The sequence below is a fragment of the Liolophura sinensis genome, chromosome 3 (genome assembly GCF_032854445.1).
Source record: "Liolophura sinensis isolate JHLJ2023 chromosome 3, CUHK_Ljap_v2, whole genome shotgun sequence".
NCBI classification, from domain to species: Eukaryota; Metazoa; Mollusca; class Polyplacophora; order Chitonida; family Chitonidae; genus Liolophura; species Liolophura sinensis.
Window position 1 is genome coordinate 16,267,939 of NC_088297.1, and position 23,302 is coordinate 16,291,240.

The window sequence follows — 23,302 nt, forward strand, 5'->3', positions numbered from 1 at the left end:
TTAATAAGTGGCACTGTAAGGTTTTTATATTGATCAGAATCAAGCAAAAGGTGTCCCATGAAAAATGCCTTAGGAGAATTACAACAGTTCGGATGTTGCGCTTGATGAGGACATAGTTGGATGAATAATGGGGGATTTCTTACTGGAGAGGAGTTGTACTATCAGATGTGCTGTGCTCAGTTTATAGTGAAAGTTTTGTCTTCTTTCTCAGGCTAAAAGATACATTGAGTCTTTACCTTACAAACCCAAGGTACCCTGGGAGAGACTGTTTCCTAAAGCTGACAAGAAATGTGAGTACGGTAACTCCTCCACCTTTTCACATATGAAAGAAGAACTGTCAGTGTAATATGTGCACATTGATTTTTGGATAAACTTACATTGTTTGGATTGGCCAGTTTCAGAGCTTCACAAAAAGTATAATATTATTAGTCAACAATGCTTTCATGGTGTGATTGAGTAAACACCATGCAAACGTGCAAAAAGTTTGAAGAATTACAGTAGAGATATTTGTAACCTCATAAGAATGGAAGTAGTTGGACTGAAGTGGTTCAGGTGCCTTCCTGACACCAATATTACCCATGTCACATGTGGAAAAGTTGGCCAGTATATATCCCTCTAAAAGCACCTGTGTTTGGTGAACTGATGACATTGATTCTGTGAGAAAGCGAACTTGCGATACAAAGAAAAGCAACCGTAATCAAGAAACTACTCATAGGAGTAGTATATGCAATAGGGGTTCTGTCACACCCTCCCTTGGGGCCCTCCCCATAACAAATAGAGGCTCCCAACCCCCATTTTCTGAACACCCTCCCCCCACGATAAATAGGGGCTCCCAGCCCCCCTCCCTGCTTCTGGGGGTTTTTATTAGACATACCAATTGCACCAGGTATGCTTTTACACCAACTGTGTATACAACATGCCAAGGGGTTCAGACATGATTTTTTTCCGCTTTTTAGCGGAATTCCGCTTTTTCTTTGTTCAGTTTCGATTAATTTTCCTTGTTTTCCGTTTTTTTTTCTGTGTAGTAACATTTTGTAAAATTCCGATTTATTTCCTCAAAATAAAGTCGAAGATTCTGTCAATTTGCCGATGCATGGCTACTGAAATCTGGCATTGCCGGAGGTTATAATGTTATCTGAATGGAGTCTATTGTCCAGTCAGATCGTGTGTTTCATTAAGCCGAACTGTTTCAACCAATCGGGAACAAGATACCATTATTCGAAGGCAGAAGCAGAGCCAGCCCGGTCAAAAATGGCGGCAACGTCTCGGAGTATCGTGGATCGATCAGATAAAGATTTTGATGCACGTACAGTGGACAAGGGGTTGAAAAACATCTGGAGGTGGGATTGGCTTGAACGGAAGGTCGAAGGGGAATACGTGGGAAAATTCATGAGGAAGATAACATCCGCCGGTTTGGCTTTCTGCGAGTTGTGTTCTCTAAGATGTGCATTATGGGAGTTGCGAATGGAAGGCGCTAGCACAGCACATCGGCCAGAAAATTCACAGAGATAACCTGAAATTACGGTTGTCTAACTACAGTCTATCTGGTAAGTTCTGTTCCCTTATCAACATTCAGGGTGAAGTAAGGTTTAGGGGTCCTCCAGTAAGCCCATTGTAGTCGGACAAGAGAGGCGGACTTGAATGAATGGAGTGACGTAGAGGGCCCACGGACCGTTATTCTTTACCAGTTCCACCTGTGCAGAGATGATCACGTAGTAAGGGAGGTAACTCCCCGCTCTTATCTTCTGCTTGTTGGTCAGCTTTTTGAACTTTCTGTTAAATATCAGTTGATAACTCGCTATGGTTCATACGGCATTATATGAAGACAGGTGAGATTAATATCCATTTATTTTATTTACCCATTAGACTGTTAGAGTTTGCTAAATATTAAAATAAATAAATTGATCAAGGCTTAAAAAGATAGGCCTATATAAAACTTGAAATAAACACATGTTCGTCAAAAATAAATTAAAATAATGACATTGCCACCAACTAGCATACTAAATGATTTTTGTTTACATTTGACAGAGGGATGCTACCAAATTATATTAAGCAAATAATGCATTAATGGCAACACATAGCCTATATTAATTGTATACAAATTAAAGGTTGTGCTTTTAGCATTTTGTAAACCACAGTGCAGAAGCTCGAGTCCTGTTTTGAAACCTACTTGGTATATTAATTTAAAGGACTAACTTGATAATCACTCTCATTTTAGTTTGTTGTAGCTGCTTTTGGACAAAAGTCAACAGATTCCAAGGCTCCTTATGGTATTCACCCAATGTTTAAAGCTGCTGCTGCAAAGACCCCTGAAGGAGCTTCTGCTGAATTTGCCACACCATTAGAGGACAGAATCGTTAATCAAGAAGCAATGCTTTTGGCATTCACGGCTGAATATTCCTTATCATTTGCCATTGTTCCTAATCTTATTTAGTTGGCGAAAACCTTATCTCAAGATAAAAGGGCACTGGAACATCTAGAAATGTCACGCACAACTGCTTCCTACAAAACCAGGGTTGGTGTTGGAAAAATGTTTGAGGACAAACTGTTGGAAAACCTGAGGTCCGTTCACTTCTCACTAAACATCAATGAAAGCACGAGTTCAAACTACCAAAAAGTTCTCACAGTTCTTGCAAGTTACTTCAGTCCAAATTTGAATAAGGTAGTTGTGCAACATTTTGCCTCTCTGACCTGCATCAAAGTTACAAGTGAGTCTCTCTATCAGAAAATAGTGACTTTGTTTGAAACCAATGAAGTGCCCTGGAGTAATCTTATGTCCATACTCATGGATTCTTGTAATGTTATGAGGGGATCAAAGGCAGGACTGGAAACTCAAATTCCTGAGAAAAAAGCTGGGCACCTGTTGGATGTTGATGGTGACATTTGCCACCATATCCACAATGCTGCAAAGGCATTCTGTAAGCCCTTTGACTGGTTCTTAGAACAGCTGTTGAATGATTTGTTCAATGACATGAAGTGGTCTCCTGATTTGAGGGAGATATACCAGGAAATGTGTGAAATTCTGGGAATAAAGTACAGTATACCACAGAGGTTTGTCAGCGACAGGTGGTTGTCTGTGTATGATGTGACTGTGGACACCAGTCGGCTGTTTGATGCATCAACTGTTTTCTATTTCCCCATGTTGATGAAAGAGGAACACAGACAACATCTGCCGACAGTGGTAGAAATCTACAAAAGATTAAATGTATCTGAAGCATCCAAGGAACGGATACGGGAAATACACAAGGTAGACTTTAATACATATATTGACATTAATTTGACCTGTTGTTTTGGTGTATGTACAATGTATCCAAGGAGTTTTGCTGTTTGATGTTGACTAAAGATGGGCTCTCAATGGACATTGACTGGTAAGATACATTTATTACTGTGCTGTATATTGACATAATAAGTCAGATATATTTATATGTCAGTAAATTAATAATTTTATACTGAATACCTGTAAGGTTTATAACTACAGCATTTTTTGTATAAGCATTACCATAGAGCTTTACCATAATTGTTATCAAGTGTTGCAGGCCATGTATCTTGATTTCCAGCCTGTTGTAATCAGTCTGACAATGTATGTTATTTTTTCTGAAATGATATTTTACCTGGTATTAATAGTTACTTACATTTCTGGTGGAATTTGCCAGGAACTTGGTCAAAAAAACTGACAAAGGAAGGCAGGGAGAGGAAAGATCTCATCGTCACACGGATTTTTACACAGAGAAAACAGACAAAAATGGTGATGGGCTTGTACTGTTCAGTCTTCCCTCTCCTCAAACACTTTGTACTACTGTTTGAGATGAAGGAGCCACTCATCCACCAACTTCATGAATCACAGGTACTGTACACTCTACATTGTCCACAAAAATGATTATAGAAGGTGGCTATAAGAAAATGTCTAAGAATATATGTATGGTGAACTGAAAGTAAATTGTTGCGTATATTTCACATGGCAAAAAGTCAATTTAAATGGGATATTGAACATATGCCATTTAAGCCAGTGCTAATTTTCTTATTAACGGAACAATTCAGTGTTGATTTTATTGGCTTGAAACCATTAAACTAGTAACTGTGATAATGTCATAATTCCAGGATGGAGTGATATGAGTAAAATGTGTTGTTATTTACAGTTGCTCCCATTCAGGAGTTACTTGAAAAGCTTGAAAAAATATGCATGAGACTAATTTGAGATTTTAATATTTGTTTTGTTAATTTAACAGTTAAAGCTGTTTAAGGACTTCCTAGGATGTTATGTCAAAGCAGAAGTCATCAACACAGCATCAACCGGAGCTCAATTGAAGAAGCTGGATCTGAAGCAAACTATTGATGTTTATGGGAAGTAAAGCATTGAAACTGATCCAGAGTCCTTCAACACCAACCTACATGGTTACTTCATTTCTAAGAGAGGTGAAGGAAAGCTACCACAAAAGTGGTGTAAAGATTCATCTCATTCTTTCTTTGTCAAAATGTCCAAATCTGTTAAGCATAAATCATTAGATTTATTGCAAACTATTATTAATCTATGTGTGTTTACAAAATGCTAATTTTACATCAAATATTCAAAGCATTTTGGACATATTTTCTGTATGCCTTTGCCTCTGAATTTTACAGCTGAAGTCTGATATAATCTGAAAAAGAAACCATTTGAATTTTTTAGAAAGACTTATGTTTGATTGTCATTTCAGGTCAAGGAAGCCTACATCGCCTGTGGGGATACCCTGCAGAAGAAATTAGCACTAAGTAACAAGTTTTTGAAGGCTGTTTCTGCCCTTCACCCTCATGCAAGTGGTCACACACTTACTCTTTCTTTGCTCCAGAAGTTACCAGCACTGTCGCCTAATGTCCTGACAGAGACAGAAGAGGAACTTTATGAGTTAAATATCAGAAAATACCAGACAGATCAACATCCTGATTTCCCAGAAGGGTCTCGTATTGATGAGTGGTGGGGGAAAGAAGAGATATCTCTGAAATGTCAAGCGATCATTCAGCCAGTATAAGGCCATTCTTGAAGAGAAGAAATCAGTTGCCACAGAAAAACAGAAACAGCTGGACATTAGGGCACAGAGCATTTTGACGAAAAGGAAAGCCAAGGAGTTGTGTCAAAAGGCAGCCAAGAAAGCCAGAGTGGAACACCATGGTGCCATTGAATGAAAAACTGGACAACATGCCAATCTAAACATTTGACTGAAAATGCTGAAAATGACCTGTACACTACTAACAATGTCTGAACCAGAAAAAATCTGTTACATGTATTAAATTTTGGCTTTGGTACAAAAATGCATTCTTCTCTCTGTCCAGAAGATTAGAGTTCTGTGGGGACAAAGCAGATGGGAAAATCTGTAAGTCAGAAAACAGTGTTGGTTTTCTTCATATTTTACAGGATTCTAGTTTGATTTTAATAGCCAAAAACGTCCCAGAATCCATTTTCAGCCACGCAGATTTTTCTAGCTTCCGGGGCCTAGGCGGCCCCTGGACCCCGGCCTTTTTGGGCTATGATAGTAAATTTCAGCTATTTTCTTGGTTCATCACAATCATGTCTGGGGGTACATTGAGTGCCGGTGGCTACCCATCCGCTGCACGGATCTCTGTGGTAAGAGCTGTCTGGAGGAGTACTACAGGGTTCACCTAGACCGTCTGCGGATGGGCCCTGGCACCCAGCCGTGTATTAGCTGGGGCTGGGGCGTTAAAAACCGACTTCGGCTTTGCATGGCCTGTGGATATCATAATGCCCAGGTACGGGAAAGGCGGCAGAGGCGCAAGGCTTTCTTGGACGAGTTCAAACAGCTGGCGGCTATAGAAATTTACAATTAGAGAAACAGCACCACCAGGTAGATATCGGTGCTCGAAATTTATAGTTACAGAACCAGCACCATTAGGCAGATATCGGCGCGTACCATGAAGCACCATCAAAAGGCCAGAGCACTTTGGGAGGAGTTTGAGGCGCTCCTAGGTGTGCGGCCCAATGTGAAGAACAAAGGCGACGACTGCCTCCGATGGGCACTCCGGTCTGCCTTATTTCCAGCCGCCAGAAACCCTCAGAGACCAACAAAGTATCCCACCGAAGATGGTCTTGACTTTGGTGGGATCGACGCCCTCACGCCCATCTCTTAGATCCCTAAAGTGGAGGAAAATAACAACCTCGGCAAACAACAACAACGTCTCATCAAGCAGCCCGGTGACACGTCCTGAATCAATCTGCTGCTGATTGAGAAGGCAGGCAAATTCCATTATACGTGGATAAAAGATCTCGATCGTCTCCTGTTCCAAGAAAGTAAGGCACGAAATCGCAAACACTTCTGTGAGCAGTGTCTACATGGTTACACAAGGGAGGATCTGCTCGAGGCGCATAAGCAGAAATGCCGAGGGATTGGCCAGACGGCGGTGAGGGTGGAACCACCACAAAGAGCTACAGGCTCCGTTCATCATATATGCCGACTTCGAGGCTCTGACCAAAAAGGTTGAAGGCCCGCCTCCCAGCCCTACAGAGAGCAACACTCAAAAGACTCAACACCACGAGCCCAGTAGTTACTGGTATGTTGTGGTGCGTTGCGACGGCCACACAAAACGCCCCGTGGAATAAAGAGGCCCTAACGCGACGGAACACTTCTTCAGAGCTCTTCGGCAGGAAGAGTGGGAAATCCAAAATGTTCTAGCTAACCCTATAGCCATGAGGATGACTCCCCAGGACTGGCAGGCCCACAACAACGCCACAACCTGTCACGTGCGTGAGAAGCCTCTAGGCGCCGATTCTGTGCGCGATCACGGCCATATCACTGGCAAGTACAGAGGCGCGGCCCATAACGTGTGAAACCTCAAGTTTCGGCTGGGTCCCAAGACAGCCATACCAGTAGTCTTCCACAACCTACGGGGCTACGACGGGCACCTCCTGATGCAAGCCATAAGTAAGGTGGAGGGCCGCATCTCCTGCATCCCCCAACAACACGGAAAAGTACATCTCCTTCTCGCTGGGGCAGCTCCGCTTCATCGACAGCGTTCAATTCTTACTGGCTTCCCTTGACAATCTGGTAGAGGCCAACAAACCTGAGGCTTTCCACATCACAGCCCGGTATGAGCCTGCCGAAGAAAAACGCAAGCTATTCATGCGTAGGGGTGTCTACCCCTATGAGTATATGGACTCCTGGGAGCGCTTCGACGAGTTCAGCCTCCCACCTAAATAGGCTTTCTACGGTAAGCTCAAAGTCTCAGGCATTAGAGATGAGGACTACATCCACGCTCAATAGGTATGGAAGGTATTTGACTGCACCAATCTGGGAGACTACACAGACTTGAGAAGGGGTGGCGAGGAGGAATCTCGATGGTAAGTAAGCGATACGCCAAAGCCAATAATCCGCATGTGGAGGGATACAACCCCGAAAGTCCAAACAGCAACATCCAATACCTAGACGCCAATAATCTATATGGCTGGGCTATGAGTCAGTTTCTTCCGACGGTCGGCTTTCAGTGGGAAGGTGACGCGCAGCGTCTCGGTGAAACAATTGCTACCCACCCCCACGACAGTCCTACTGGTTACATCCTCGAGGGCGACCTAGAGTATCCGGCCGACCTACATAACGCACATAACGGCTACCCATTAGCCCCGGAGCATCTGGTTGTCCAGAAGGAGTGGATGTCAGACTATCAGCACGGCCTTCTCGGCAAGAAAGCGCCTACCGAGGTCGAAAAGCTGGTCCCCAACCTCCGCAACAAGGAACGGTACGTCCTGCACTACCGGAACCTACAGCTGTATCTATCTCTGGGAATGCGCCTGACAAAGGTTCACTGGGCCCTGAGATTCGCCCAGAGCCCTTGGATGGAACCCTATATCAGAATGAACATCGAGCTCCGAAAAACAGCCGCGAATAAATTCGAGAAGGACCTGTACAAGCTAATTAACAACTCGGTCTTCTTAAAAACTATGGAGAACCTCCGGAAGCGTGTGGATGTCAAGGTGGTGCACTCTGGAGAAGACGACAAGATCCGACGCTTGATAGCCAGCCCGAGCTTAGCACGGGCAAATATATTTGATGATAACCTCGCAGCGCTTCAGATGCACAAGACCCGTCCAGTCCTAAACCGACCTATCTACGTGGGCATGAGCATTCTAGATCTCTCCAAGCACCTGATGTACGACTTCTACTACAACCACATGAAGGCCCAGTACGGAGAGTGCTGCCAGCTCCTCTACACTGTCACGGATAGCCTGCTACTCGAGATTCAGACTGAGGATCTTTATAGGGATATGGCTGAGAATGCAAACCTGTACGACCCCTCAGATTACCCACAAGACCACCCCCTGCACAGGGTAGCAAATATGAAGGTCTTGGGGAAAATGAAGGACGAGTGCGCAGGGCGGCCGATCGCAGAATACATTGGTGTGCGTCCCAAGATGTACTCCATTCTGGAGGCAGGTGGAGCCAACATTAAGAAGGCCAAGGTCGTGAAAAAGGGAGTTGTGGAAAAGCGCATCCGCCATAAGCAGTACAAAGAGGCCCTGTTCGAGAAGATCTTCCGACACGGTATGGACGTGCTGCGATCAGAGCGCTACCATATCTATGGGCAGCACCTGAATAAGGTCTCACTGTCCCCCTTCGAAAGTAAGCGCTGGATCGCCGAAGATGGTGTCCACACCTTGGCTTATGGCCATAGAGTGGCTCCTCCTTGATGGCGCCCGCAGGATGGGCTGGAATGGACATCCTCTTTGAGGAATGCCGTAGAACCCCATCCGGGGGAAGCTGAGTATCGGGAGACACTATAAGCAACACTTCACGAGCGAATCCCCGTCGCGGGCCATCCGACGTATCGTCTAGATAGTACAGCACAGGCTCATTAGGCTTTGTGACAGAGCGCCCCAGCCGATATATCTCAAGAGACCAGACAGGATCAGTCGCGCGACGGCAACCGCCCTCCAGCTCTCCAGTCTGATAGAGATAACAAAGGCCAACACCCTCGGGGATCTTCCACTCACTAAGCCCAACAGGACGACTTGGAACCGTCGAGGAAGGCTTATGGGGCATCCCTTTTGCCTTGATGGCGTCTTTTGGCTTTTTACCGATCAGTCTCGTCTCGTTATTCAGAGCGGCCACAACATAGGGCAACCGAGCCACCCATTCAGTAGACCGGTGTTCGGGAGGGAGGCGCATCTCCTGGGCTTACCGATGTCCAAGGAGTACGGTTGAAACGCTCCACTATGCTTTGGTCTCGGTGGATATCCATGCGGCCTTGGCGGACTGTGACATCGTGTTTGGCCAGCAGTTGGCTCACCGCACCCATGAACTCACGCCCAGTATCAACGTGGAGAAGCTTCAGCCATCTCAGGAGTCCCCGCTATTAAATGCAAGAGAGAGCATCATCGACTTCTTTGGAATCTTTAGTAGCCAGAGGTTCTGCCTCCTTGTAGAGAGAAGCGACATCAACAACTGTCAGCGTGTACTTATACAGCTTCCCGTCTTGCCGATCATGTGGTAGAAATAGAAGATCAGCTTGGTGGATGTCATTCGGCGTGGAAACATCGAACATAGGCCTCGCTATTTTTCGGGGATGGGGCAGGTATGTCTGCAAGATAGCCTGCTTTTTCAGCCAGGCCCAGACCACATCTTCGGAGACATTAGCCGCAGTGGCAAGTTTCTGGATGGCTGCGAGACCCTTCCAGTACCCACGAGGGCTCTAGTAGATATTTGCCAGGCAAGCAGACACCTTACTAGCCATGTCATGAAGGTATTCTAGCAGCCCTCTAACAGATTTTCGACGAAAAAGATGTTAATCATCGCGGCGTGTTTGAGTGCGAAGAACCACCTCACTACTGAGATCGTGCCTGCCATACAGCGAGGAGCTCGATGGCGACTCCGGCACAGTCAGTTCGGATTTCTTGGTGAGTTTTGCGATTCCGTAACTCACAACCCCAACCACACACATTCCAAGGATGACGAAGGTTATCTCGCGGTGTTTTTGGTCTTCACTAGGCACATAGAAATCGGAGAGCTGTGGCTCTGAGCCCAGCAGCGCGTCGCGTGCATCGCGTGTAGGAGTTTTGCCCGTGACCCTAGAATACTCGCGAATTGCAGCGTCGACATCCGGGAACGTTTGAACAGCGTGGCCCTGGTGGCGGAGTTCATCGTTGAGCCAGTCCAAGCGCTCAGTGCGCTTTCAGGCCCATTTTTCCTGGGCGGCTTAGAGCTGCTCTACAGCGCGGTCAGGACACTGTGCTCTTCGTCGACACCGGAACTCCTCAGCATCTAAAACATATAGCTGCTCCCACTGAAGGCCAAAGCGTTTACGAGGGCGCCGCCCATCATCATTGCCATGGAGGCCATTACTACTGGATTATATTGGGAGGAAGGAGCCCTTGTTTAATTAGCAGTTCCTTCGAAAACACGGCCAGGCCTACATCTGCAATGACCATGCTGACGTCACAGGGTGTTAAGTCCAGCTTCGGGAGGGCTCCTTTCAGGAACATCTGGCCGAGACGAGCGTACCCAGTAGCCAGGAGCCAGTCCTCATTTTTAAGAGAGCAGTTGTGTTTAAATGAGCAGTGCTCAGCAGTGGTCAACACCATGGTTAACGGAGCTAAGTGTTTACCGTAGCAGTAGTTCGTCCAGCAGCTAGCACTGCTAATCGCCTGTTCAACAAATGGGTCGGTGGCCAGCTGTGCCATGAGTATTGGTCAATTCTCGGGTGGGATAGGTAGGAGCCAGCTGGCCGCCCTTACATATGATCTCAAGAACATACCTCCGAGACCGTTAACCATCTACGCACCGAGCTTAGCCTTGTACCTGGAGTATAACCTTTCAACGTCCTCGTGGCTCATGGCGTCGATCTCAGCAGCCGTTACGTCTTTTCCCAGATATCGCTTGGCCTTCCCACCCACCGCAAGTGCCACCAGCCTATCCCTGTGCTACCGTGCATCATCTTGTTGGCTGAGGCCGGACTGTTGGCTGGGGCCGGGCTGCTGCCGTGCATCATCTTGTTCCTGAGGCGGCTGTTGGCTAGGGCTGGGCTGTTGGCTTCGGCCGGGCTCCTCCTCTCCACCCTGAATCTTGTCTATAAGCTCGTCGGTATCCATGCTTCATTGGAAATCGGCGCCTACGTCTAACATATAATCTTAGACGTGGCAGGCGTATCAGTCATTAGCAGGAGCTTAGAATGCGGATTGTTCTTGAGCTTCTGTCGAACCTCTGCCTTTTTGCTCTCGGCCTCAATGATGTGGTTCTCCTCCAGGCATTCGTTGAGCGAGTGCCGATCTTTGCAGTGGAATAAAGCCACCCACCTTGTCTGCTCGCGAAAGTCTTTCAGGACGGCGTTGTATTTCTGAGTGAGAACCCAGACGCTTTGCTTTGCATGACGGCCCGAGAAAGCCATGAATGACAGCATTTTTTCTTTCTTCTTTATCGCCTCTAATGCGCTACAATCATCGATGATGTATAGGGTGGGCTCCCCCTCGAACAATGTGTAAAAAGCTCTCAGGCAGTCGTTGAGCCGTTCTCCGGGGTCAAAACAATAGACCTCAGGGTCAAATAGTATCCATCGCCGTCGGTACGCCTCGTTATGCTTAAGAGTGGGGCACAGGATCACAATGTGATGAAAGAAACCGCGGAAAGGGCCCTTAAGCAGGTCCAGCACGAAGACTGTGCCACAGTTCGTCTGCCCACAAATAATCGCGCAGTGGGCGTCATCAATAAAGCGCGCTAATGAATCTATAGTTTTGGATGTACAGCTTTGCATCCATGATCACATAGAGATATACGTTCAACACGCCGGGAGCTTCTCTCTCTTTTGTCTCCTGTAGCGTAATCCCCTCGCTGGCGTTCAGAACGCGCCTCCCACTGCCATGCAGCTCGTCATCGTCACTTGGCCGAAGGTCAAGCCGGAAGGCGTGCTTGTGCGTCAAGAACTCTTCCAGGGAGACGTCTGCCAGGCCTTTCACGACCCTGGCCACCTCAGGGTCCCGCTTCCATAGGGGTGAGCTGGCGAAGAACTTTTTACGGATCAGTCTCGTTGACTCGTTATTCAGATCGGCCACAACATAGGGCAGCCGAGCCACCCATTCAGTAGACCGATGTTCGGGAGGGAGGCGCATCTCCTGGGCGTACTTATGTCCAAAGAGCCGCTTAGCCAGAGTACGGTTGAAACGCTCCACTATGCCTTGGTCTCGGTGGATATCCACGCGGCCTTGGCGGACTGTGACATCGTGTTTGGCCAGCAGTTGGCTCACTGCACCCATGAACTCGCGCCCAGGGTCAACTTGGAGAAGCTTCAGCCATCTCAGGGGTCCCCGCTTGTAAATGCGAGAGAGAGCATCAGCGACTTATTTTGAATCTTTAGTAGGCAGAGGTTCCGCCTCCTTGTAGCGAGAAGCAACATCAACAACTGTCAGCGCGTACTTATACAGCTTCCGGCCTCGCCGATCATGTGGTAGAAATAGAAGATCGGCTTGGTGGATGTCATTCGGCGTGGAAACATCGAACGTAGGCCTCGGTATTTTTCGTTGATGGGGCAGGTATATCTGCCAGATAGCCTGCTTTTTCAGCCAGGCCCGGACCACATCTTCGGAGACTTTAGCCGCAGTGGCAAGTTTCTGGATGGCCGCGAAACCTATCCAGATGTACAGCTTTGCATCCATGATCACATATAGATATACCTTCAACATGCCGGGATCTTCTCTCTCTTTTGTCACCTGTATCGTAATCCCCCTAAGCCGTAAGCTGGCGTTCAGAACGCACCTCCCACTGCCATGCAGCTCGTCATCGTCGCTTGGCCGAAGGTCAAGCCAGAAGGCGTGCTTGTGCGTCAAGAACTCTTCCAGGGAGTCGTCTGCCAGGCCTAAGTCTTTTATGACCCTGGCCACCTCAGGGTTCCGTTTCCGTAGGGGTGAGCTGGCGAAGAACTTCTGGACCTCGCCCCATTGCCGGTACACCCTCATGCCCTGGCTGTTCAGCTGAAGGGTGCTGCTGCGATTTAGTGTATTATTGGCAGTATCGTGTCCTGGCTACTGAACCTTCTCGGGAAAGCGGCTGGATGGCTGGCCGATAATGTCTGGGCTCTAGTCGTCGCAGTAGGTGGCCTAATGCTCGTGGCTGTTCGTAAGTATTTAACGCATAGTCCACAGCAGCAGTAAGCCAATACCAACCCCAGCGACGACGATGGCTGTCTTCTCCACATCGTGATTCTTTTGGTTTGGAAATAGGGGTTGTTTGCCTCCGGCGGCTGCAACATGCTGAACCCGCGCGGTGGGTGGTGGGACGCTTTCTTGTGGCTCAACCATCCCGTGGGAAGGTTCGTGCTTGTGCAAAGTGGGCGGCACTTTAGCGTTCACACCCTCATTGGCGCCTAGCTTCTCATCCTCTGTGGCCAGGACGATTTTGTTGTTGTAGTTCGCCACATGGCCGATGTGCAGAAGCATGTCTCTGGGGGCCATATATAGGCCTATGCCATACACAAAGTCTACAGAGCTCCCGGCATACTGTAGCACGTCCTGGTAGCGTTAGATTGCAGACGGAAGGTTGATCGGAGAGGAAATAGCGTCTTCAACGTTCGCGGCAAACTGTTTTTGCGCATCGAAGGCTGTGCCCGTGCCTAGAATACGCGCCCTTGTTTGCGCTTGGGCGCCTAAAACAGCGTTCGGCAATGAACGACGCCCAAGCCTCCTCGGCGTCCTGCTGGACATTGTCAACGTGGAGCGCTGCAGGCTTTCTAGAGAACGACATCCTGCTCGGATCGAAGGTACTATTGCCAACGGGGCTGAACCCCTTCTCGTGACATAGTAATATTCTACTCCGATACCGTGATTCACCCCCTGCGCCTCCAGTCTGTGTGCGCATCTTCGCGGAACTCCCTACAAATCCTCTCATAGGCGCTCTTGTCATAGGGGTTTTTGAATGTCGCCCAGACTTTGTCTTGCGGCAGGGGGGTCTGGATCTCTTCCAAGATCCGCCTAACTGGGTAATACACATGGAACGTGTACAGGGCCCTTATTCGTTGATCAGGGGAGAGAAGATGGTCCTTTGCAGAGACACCACAGCCCGTGGTTGCGCACCAGACCGCGAAGTTCACTTGGTTCTGCCAGAATTGCATAGGATTGGTGTTCCAGGCCCGAACAATTTCATGGTCGGCTATCTTTGGCAGCCGATACTTGGCCAACACATCTGTGAACTGGACTGGAAAGGCCTTTTCATCGATGTAGATGTCAAATTGCGTGAGCTGCTCTGCATGGATTTGGATACTATGAAATGCCCTGGCGTTGTAAGTGGCCTCTCTATTGAATTTGTAATCCTCGCTGTTCATCGTGGCTAAGATGTTCATCATATTGACTGACATTCTAAATGGGGCACAGCACATGCTGCCTAATGCCCTTAACAACCTCGACGGCCGCCTTAAAACCGCCCTTTTTAACATTTTACCTGGCCTGGGTGAGTATCCTCTCCGGAGTGGGCTTCTTGCTTGAGGGCAAACGTGTTGAAGTGCTGACGGGCTACTACAATGTCTGTACGCTGGACAAGGACATTCTTCGCCCGTATGGGGTTTCTCTGGGATTGAATGAAGCCACGGGCCGCTTAGTCCTTACACTCCCTAGAAATGCCTTCATAATACTCCAAGAGCTTGCCCCCATCTTAGGGTTCTCCGACGGGATGACGCCCATGGGGGGGGGGGGGGGGGGGGGAGGCTGTGGAGGGTGAAAAGCTACCTAACTTGGTCTCACACAAAGAAGTCTTCGTGCATTTAGATGAACTGAGCACCTCAGACAACGTGAGAATAACCTCAGATTTCGGTGGCAGTTCCACACTACTTAAAGCCATCGCCGTGACTGGTGAAGGGATAAACTGTGGGAAGACGGTTTCATTTCCCAACCCACAGTACAAAACCTTGCGCGCCAACTATATAACGCACTTGACTGTGGCACTTTTAGACAAAGACGGCAAGTATATGAATGTAGGGTACCTCAGTGCTACCCTAGAAATAAAATGAGTATGGAGGACGCAACCGGCTCCAAGTCTGCATGCCTGTCCTTAAGCAACTTGGCAGATGTGTCGGAGTTTGAACTTCAAGGCCAGGAAGGTAAAATCTACGCCTTCCAGTTTCAAAGTGGTAAGTACAACCGCAAAAAGATTACCGGGGGGTGGGGCAAGCAAAACCTGCCACGTTTGCTTCCCTTGAAGATGTCTCATCCACTGCAGAGCAAGAGCGCAGGTCGCCGTCTGAGGTGAATGAAGAACAAAAACTCTCATTAATTCGCTTTTAGGACCGCTTTGTTCTTACCAGAGCTCGGGACACCGATTGGTTGATAGATGTGAAGGTGACCCCGATGTCGGTCCAGGCCACTATAGCCGATGTGAAAAAAGTTTTCATCTCCGGAACCTATTTCGTGTCGTACGTACCAACCGGCTGTTATCTAGATTGGGACAGAAGAGGCCGCTTCGTACTAATGTCGGGGCAGGGAGAGCCCGTGCGTCTTAGCGCTCAAACCGATTTTAAGGCCGCACTACTACTAAACCCTGGATCTATACTTATCTTCGACCTCATACTTAGCGCGGGCAGTTGCCGTTGCACTTTGATTACTGGGTTGAAAATAAGGTGGCCTGCAGAGCACGATACAAAGGATCTCAGACTTATGATCAAATTACATGCCCAGGGCGACCCAGTCATCCGGAGGTCTCTCGAGGATATACGAGTCGTCACAGGGGGTGTTTTAAATCTCGATGCAATCTATTTGGAGTGCGGCATAGGCCTTCGCTGCTTTCATTTTAGTAGTCCCGATGACAATTTAGAGCTAACTGATGTTATTGATTCGTAGGACGGACAATATGGGGCGACTGTACAAGACGATCACGGATGAAGACTCCTTGCCGACGACTACGGATGACCACCCCTTGGCCCCGACCGCGCCAACGATTATGGTTGAAAACCCCTTGGCCCTGACCGCGCCGCTGGAGGGCGTGGCGTACGCCCATCGCCTGCAGTATATCAGCGAAATACAGAGGCAGCTTGAATCTGAGCGAGATCTCCCCCGGGCCTTGTACAAAAAGTACCGGCATGGTGTCTTGGCCACCGAAGCCCTTGATTCAGCCATTCTCACGGCCGGTTTGGGCCTAGGGGTTGCTGGCGTGGGGCTACTCACAACGATAATTGCAACCCCTTCTGTCTTGGGCATGGAAGTTGTGGCCCTAGCTTGCAGTGTCTTAAATGTCGCAGGAAAATTCGTTAGCCGCCGACTTCACGCAAAGGCCAAGAAACAACGATATACGGCTGTTGGCTGAGGCCAAACTTAACAGCATCCGTGTGCAGGTATCTACGGCATTATCTGATGGTGTTATTTTAGACGTATAGTTCAAGCAAATCGTTCAGGAGCTCAAGAACTACTCTGATCTGAAGCAGGAGATACGCGCTAAGTCTCGTAAGACATTCAACGCCGTAGAGATCGATGAAAGCACGAAAAACCAGATTATAGATCGCGGCCGAAAACTAGCTCGGCAAGAGCTGAAAAACGCTCTTTCCGAATGATGTTCTGGGGAGGTGCCCAGGGGGACTTGTTTGGAACCAGGGCAACCCCCATGCTATGTCTCAAGAGCCCCGGGGGCAGGGCATTAGCCAGGATCTGACAATAGGGCGCCCAAAAGGCAGGGGGTTTGGCGGCCGGCGCTTGAGGCACCCAATATATCACACTTTTCCTACCAATGACTGACACTGAGTGTGAATCACTAAAAAGCGTACATAAATTTTATATTAAACTATGTAAGGTTGCAATCTGTTATGCTTTGGACAACCAAGTGTGAAACAAGAGGTAGAAAAACAAATTGAACTGTAAAATACACAATTCAATACAGATGCAAGGAAAACAATGGCAATTTGGCACAGCAGTTCTGACAGTTCAAGTGTGAATGCTGTGAATCAGGAGGTAGAAATAAATAAACTGTGAACAATAAAATACACAAAAATACATATAAACGGAAAACAATCAAAATGCATAGTAATTTTGCACAGCAGGTGCATGTCACTCACAGTTACACTACTTCACATGCAGCGGAACCAAATCAGAATACAGTATACATAGCTCTTACAACTGAGACTGAGAACAGGCAAAATTATCACCACTGAATCTGTGACTGTCACTCACTAAAAAGAGTAGTGTCACCAATCACCATACGATTTGAGCAGCTAAGTAGGTAGTAGGTAGAAGAAACAGTAGGTAGAAATAAACTTTTTAAAAATACAAAAAACAAGAAACAATTCAAATACAATTCTGAATACATATATGAATACACTTTGAAAACTCACATGTTAGAAAAATGTACATGTATTTACAATCTAGTATACATACATATAATGTTAATACACTTTGAAACGGTACTGGTCTGTGGGCTGGGACTCGCCGTAAAAAAAATGATACAAAATTTTTCCCTGTGAAAAATACCCCTTTTGCCTGGATTGCCCGTCCAGTTGGACGGGTGGACGGGTGTCTGGCTAGCCTGGTGCCCGAGGGTAAAAAAAAAATCTGCCCATTGTGGGGCTCGAACCCATGGTCCAAAAAAGCAAAAGGCCTGGTTTATAGCTCAACCTGTTACCAATTAATCACCACCCTAACGGCGGGCTCCGGATTTTTGGGCCATCTACAACACCCCATGGTAAGGTCTCTCTGCCTCCGAAACTGTCGAAAGTTGCAGAGATTCCTTAGAAGTGCGTAGAGCCCGGCGCTATATGCAGGTAATGTATTCATATACTACATATACAGGAGACCAAATCCGGATTTGAGCTAGCAAACATCCCCTTATATATGTAGCAAATGAATACACCCCTTACATACAGCGCCTTTCCCACCTCTGTCAGCCGACTGAGCTATATCCCAGACCCACGAAACATAGGCTAAATTGGAAGGACTTTTCCGCATAAACACAATATCTCCAACCCTCCTAAAAATACTGGATCTTATCAAACAAGACACGCTGAAAAAGACTGTCACATTTATTTTTCATAAAAACCCGTAGTTTAAGCCCTATACTGGGGAGAAAATCAGCTGAATCATCCCTGTTGTGCAACACATGCAGCTTACATATAGGCTATACGCCTTATCTGTTAAATGACAACTAGGTCGCCTCATAGCAATGTGTGTATGTAGGCTAGACATGTAAATAAGCATGTACGCCTTGGCTGGGGAAGCAGGGAAAGGGGTTGCCTCTATTTGTTCTGGGGAGGGCCTCAGGGGAGGGTGCGCCATAACCTATAGTGTGTATACGCTTCGAGATGGAGCTGGGAGCCCCTATTTGTCAGGAGGGGGGGGGGGGGTTCAGGGAATGGGGGTTGGGAGCCTCTATTTGTTATGGGGAGGGCCCCAAGGGAGGGTGTGCCAGAACCCCTATTGCATATACTACTATAGGACTTCTTGTACCCTGAGTATAATGTGTGTGGACACTTTATTCATGTATTATTACATGAAGTCATGCAGTTTTACATTGTTAAGAATGACTGGGAAGTTTTACTTTTATATGAATATTACAACTTGTGAAGATCACACAATCCGATACTTCAGGCAGGTGTAATATGATATTAAAGTTTGTCTTTTCCTGCTAAATTGACTGAATGTGTGTGGGCCTTTGTATTAATATGAGGTTGTTTTGTGTTTTCACAGCCTTAGATCTGCTGGAGAAGATGCTGACCTTTAACCCACACAAGAGGATAACAGTAGAGGAGGCATTAGCTCACCCTTATTTAGAAGAGTACTATGATCCTACTGATGAGGTATGTCAAGGATTGTCTCCCTTGAGTTGGGGGGCTCTCCTCATTTTAGTATGTTTTAAATAACCTGTCTGTAATTGAGTGTTACTTCACTGCAGTGGCAGAGTAATACGAACATCTATCATGCAAGCTGGAACCCTGGGTTCAATTTCAAAAACAGGCTATACGTTAAATTTTCAAATTATTAATTTTGGTTTCTCCTCTCTCATCCGGCAGAATAAGGGTGTTATCCAGGTGCTGGTCACATTGGCGCAGAATGTTTTGAATGGGCACGGTTGTGATCTGACCAAAATAATACTGGAAAAGATGTTAACCCCTAATCAAACAAACACATTGGATTCTCCTCCCTGTTTTTTCAGTGTGTCAAAAATCCTTTCTCCCAGTTACTTACTGCTGTCATTGTTTAACTTTGTGGTCCTCTTTTTTAATAAGGTCTGTCAATAATTGATATAAATCTGTGTTTTCCTAATCGCTGAGAAAAAAAATGATGAAGTTTTCCATGAAACTTTCGTTCATTCAAATGGGCACTTCTGTAGCTCTTAACCAATAAGGTTTCGTGTTTTGAATCCAGTTCCTGTTAGGCTTTCAGAGGTCTGTCTGGTTTCCTCTTACTGTATTAAACATGGGAGATATTGTTGAAGGACGAAAAACACGAGTGATGAGATAAACCTGTTCATAGTATATGTAGTCCTCGCGAAGCAAGTGAACTTGAAATATTTGGGAGATTAGATTAATGCCATGTTTTAATCCTGCAGCCTGTCATCGAGGAACCATTTACCTTCGAGACAGAACTAGATGATCTTCCCAAAGAGCGGCTAAAAGAATTAATATTCGAAGAAGCTGTCAAATTCAAAGAAACATAGTGAGTGCTTGAGTTTACCTTTATTTTGTTGAAGGATGCCTGTTCTGCTGGAATAGGCCTTAAACAGCTTGAGAGGGGCCTTTGGAGTCCTTTAACTACGCGTAGTTTAAAGATGCTTTTAATTACACTAGTTAAAGGATACCTTTAATCAGTTGAAGGATAACTTTAATCAGTTGAATGAAGCCTGTGATCAGTTGGAGGAAGCTTTTAACAAGTTGTATGACACCGTTGTTTTATTTCAAAAGTTTTATGTTTATGAGCCCAGATGGTTTGCTCATGCGTCGTTTTCTACAAATACCATTTGATGACTTTGTGTTTATTGTATAAAGCTAAGTCAATAGGCTTTCCACATAAACTCAATAGAAAGTACTATTAAAAAGGCTCTTCAGTCTCATTTATGTGCACCAGAATGTTATGGCATTGTCATTTAATTTATGTTAATGTATTCCAGCTCATTTTGCTATAAAATCATTTTTCATCGTAGTCTTGCCTTGTTGGTTTCTGTTTAGATCTAGAGAAAAAGTGTGATGATACACTGTATCATTTATCAGGCTGCTAAGTTGTGATGTGAAGTCATGCTACATACGTGTGTCCTGAGGACAGTATGGTTTGTGTTGAGCTTTACAGCAGGCATTGTCCTGTGTAATATTCAAAACTAGAAAAGACAAATTTTGTTTTCGCGTGGTTCTAGCTTCTGGATTGTCTTATAGAACAGCTTATCATGTTACACAATTATCTACTGGTATCGGTAGTCATACTTTTTCATGTATGTGCAGAAGTGAATAGCCATGGGTGATGACCTAGCGAGCATGATGGCAAGTGGGCTTAGAAGAGTCCTACAGCGCCATCTATGATGTCCAATAATTATTGTTTTATTCAAATTTACATAGAAAAGGCACCAAATCCAGAGAATATGACCACAGAAACGTGTTAGGCAACATATAGGTAACAAAATAAGCTTATAACTTGGAGGCATACGGTTATGTAGCACTCGCTGTGCCACTGCGAAAGCAGTTTACCCGTGAATCTCAAGTATCGAAAAATAGACCATTCATAGTACGAAGAAGCGACAAACCGAATTGCCCAACTGTAGGCCCGACAAGCTCGCAAGCATGTCCCAGAGTTCGGTGAAATACCCGAGAGCTATCGTCCCTTATCACTGTCAAACTCTAATTTGTTTACATTTTTTTAAACATGATTATCTGTTTTATTGTCCTCCATGGTGATGTCCAGTAGTATACAGAATAGAGGTTCTGGCCCCCCCCCCCCCCCCCCCCGCCCCCCCTGGGGCCCTCCCCAGAACAAAATAGAGGCCCCAGCCCCCAGCGGAGGGTCTGATGTCTATCGAAATTTCTTATTAGGTATACAGCGAATACAATGAATAATCATGGGATCTCCCGCGATGGAAACGACCAGCCAGCCTATTTGTGCGAAGTTAGTCGGCACGGTGCAAGACTTGCGAGGCTACAAAGAACTCACCCACAGCATGTTGGAAGACGGACGCGTCCACGCAGGCCGGCTGCTCGTGCTGAAGCTCTTCACCAACGACGTGTGCGCTTTGGTGGAGCACCCCGAGCCAATCGGACAGTATTATGAAAACCGGCTGCTGCCCGAGCTAATGAGGCAACAACCCTAACCCCCAAAACATCATTCGGAAAGAGCGTTTTTCAGCTCTTGCCGAGCTAGTTTTCGGCCGCGATCTATAAGCTGGTTTTTCGTGCTTTCATCGATCTCTACGGCGTTGAATGTCTTACGAGACTTAGCGCGTATCTCCTGCTTCAGATCAGAGTAGTTCTTGAGCTCCTGAACGACTTGCCTGTACTCTACGTCCTAAATAACAGCATCAGATAATGCCGTAGATACCTGCGCATGGATGCTGTTAAGTTTGGCCTCAGCCAACAGCCGTATATCGTTATGTTTCTTTCTATCGTTATGGCGGCTAACGAATTTTCCTGCGGCATTTAAGACACTGCAGGCTATGGCCGCAGCTTCCATAGCCAAGACAGCAGGGTCTGCAATTATTGTTGTGAGTAGTCCCACGCCAGCAACCCCTAGTCCAAAACAGGTCCCGAGCATGGCTGAATCAAGGGCCTCGGCGGGTAAGACACTGCGCCGGTACTTTTTGTACAAGGCCCGGGGGAGATCTCGAGGATCTCGAGATCTCAGGGTGGTTTTCAACCATCGGCGCGGTCGGAGTCAAGGGGTGGTCATCAGTAATTGTCGGGCCTTCATCCGAGGTCGCCGGGTACAGTCGCCCCATATTGTCCATCCTATGAATCAACAACGTCGGTAAGCTCTAAATCGTCATCGGGAATACTAACACGAAAGCGGCGAAGGTGTATACCGCACTCTAAATAGATTGCATCGAGATTTAAAACGCCCCCTGCAAAGACCCGTATATCCCCGAGAGAGCTCCGGATGATGATTGTTTCGCCCTGGGCATGTAATTTGATCATCAGTCTGAGATCCTTTGTATCGTGCTTCGCATGCCACCTTATTTTAACCCCAGTAATCAAAGTGCAACGGCGTTGTTTGGCCGTGCCAAGTATGAGATTGAAGATAAGTATAGATCCAGGGGATAGTAGTAATGAGGGGTTAAAATCGGTTCGCGCGGCAAGACGCAAGGAATCTACACCAGGCGCCGCAGCTAGTGTGAAGTAACCTCTTACACCCAAAAATATATGACAGTCGCTGGGTGGTACCCACGATATGAAAGAGGCTTCGGAGTTGAAAACTTTTTTCACCACGCCACCAGTGGCCTGGACCGTCATCGGGGTCACCTTCACATCTATCAACCAATCGGGGCGCGAACTCTGGTAAGAACAAAACGGTCTTCAAAGCGAATTAAAGAATTAAAGACACGATCGCCATCAAGCAAGAAGCCCACTCCGGTGGGGATATGCATCGAGTTCGGGTAGAAAGTTATCTCGCGAAGGGCGACTTTAAGGCGGCCGTCGAGGTTGTTAAGGGTTAAAGTCAGTCTTTGCTGTTCCCCATTTTGAGTGTCAGTAAATGTGATGAACTTCGAAGCAGGTTCTGCTAGCCTCCCCGCAATATTTTTGCGGATGTACTTACCGTTTTTAAACTCGAAGGCGTAGATTTTACCTTCCTGGCCATTGAATTCGAAATCCGACACATCTGCCAAGTCGCTTTAAGACAGGCACGCAGACCTGCTACCGGCTGCGTCCTCCATACTCATTGTATTTCTAGGGTAGCACTAAGGTCCCCAACATTAATATACTTGCCACTTTAAAACTCGAAAGCGTAGATTTTACCGTGCTGACCTTGAAGTTCGAACTTCAACACATCAGCCAAGTCGCTTGAAGACAGGCACGCAGACCTGGGACCGGCTGCGTCCACCATACCTATCGTATTTCTAGGCTAGCACTGAAGTTTCCTGCAAATAGATTTTTACCATCACTGTTTTTAAGCGATACGGCCCAGTGCGTTATATTGTCGGCGCGCAAGGCTTTGTACTGGGGGTTGGGAAATGAAAATGTCTTTAAGCAACCAATCTCTAGAATATCCAAGTAGATGGCCTGAAGTAGTGTTGAACCGCCTTTGTAATTTGAGGTTATTCTCACGTTTTCTGAGGTGTCCAGTTCATCCAAATGCACGAAGACTTCTTTGTGCATGGTTAATTTAGGTGGAAGGTCACCCTCCATAGTCCCCCTCATAAGCGTAGTCCCGTCGGAGAACCCTAAGATGGGGGCA

At 46.7% G+C, this 23,302-nt stretch overlaps 1 protein-coding gene across 1 annotated transcript in view; it reads left to right on the forward strand.

The window, feature by feature from the left end:
- The window catches only part of LOC135464236 (mitogen-activated protein kinase 1-like), a 79,290-nt gene that overhangs the window by 38,156 nt on the left and 17,832 nt on the right, over window positions 1-23,302 (forward strand). Inside the window, exons 8-10 of the mRNA XM_064741741.1 lie at window positions 212-290; window positions 18,620-18,729; window positions 19,482-19,588. Coding sequence (XP_064597811.1) covers window positions 212-290; window positions 18,620-18,729; window positions 19,482-19,588 — 296 coding nt within the window. The remainder of the gene's footprint in view (window positions 1-211; window positions 291-18,619; window positions 18,730-19,481; window positions 19,589-23,302) is intronic.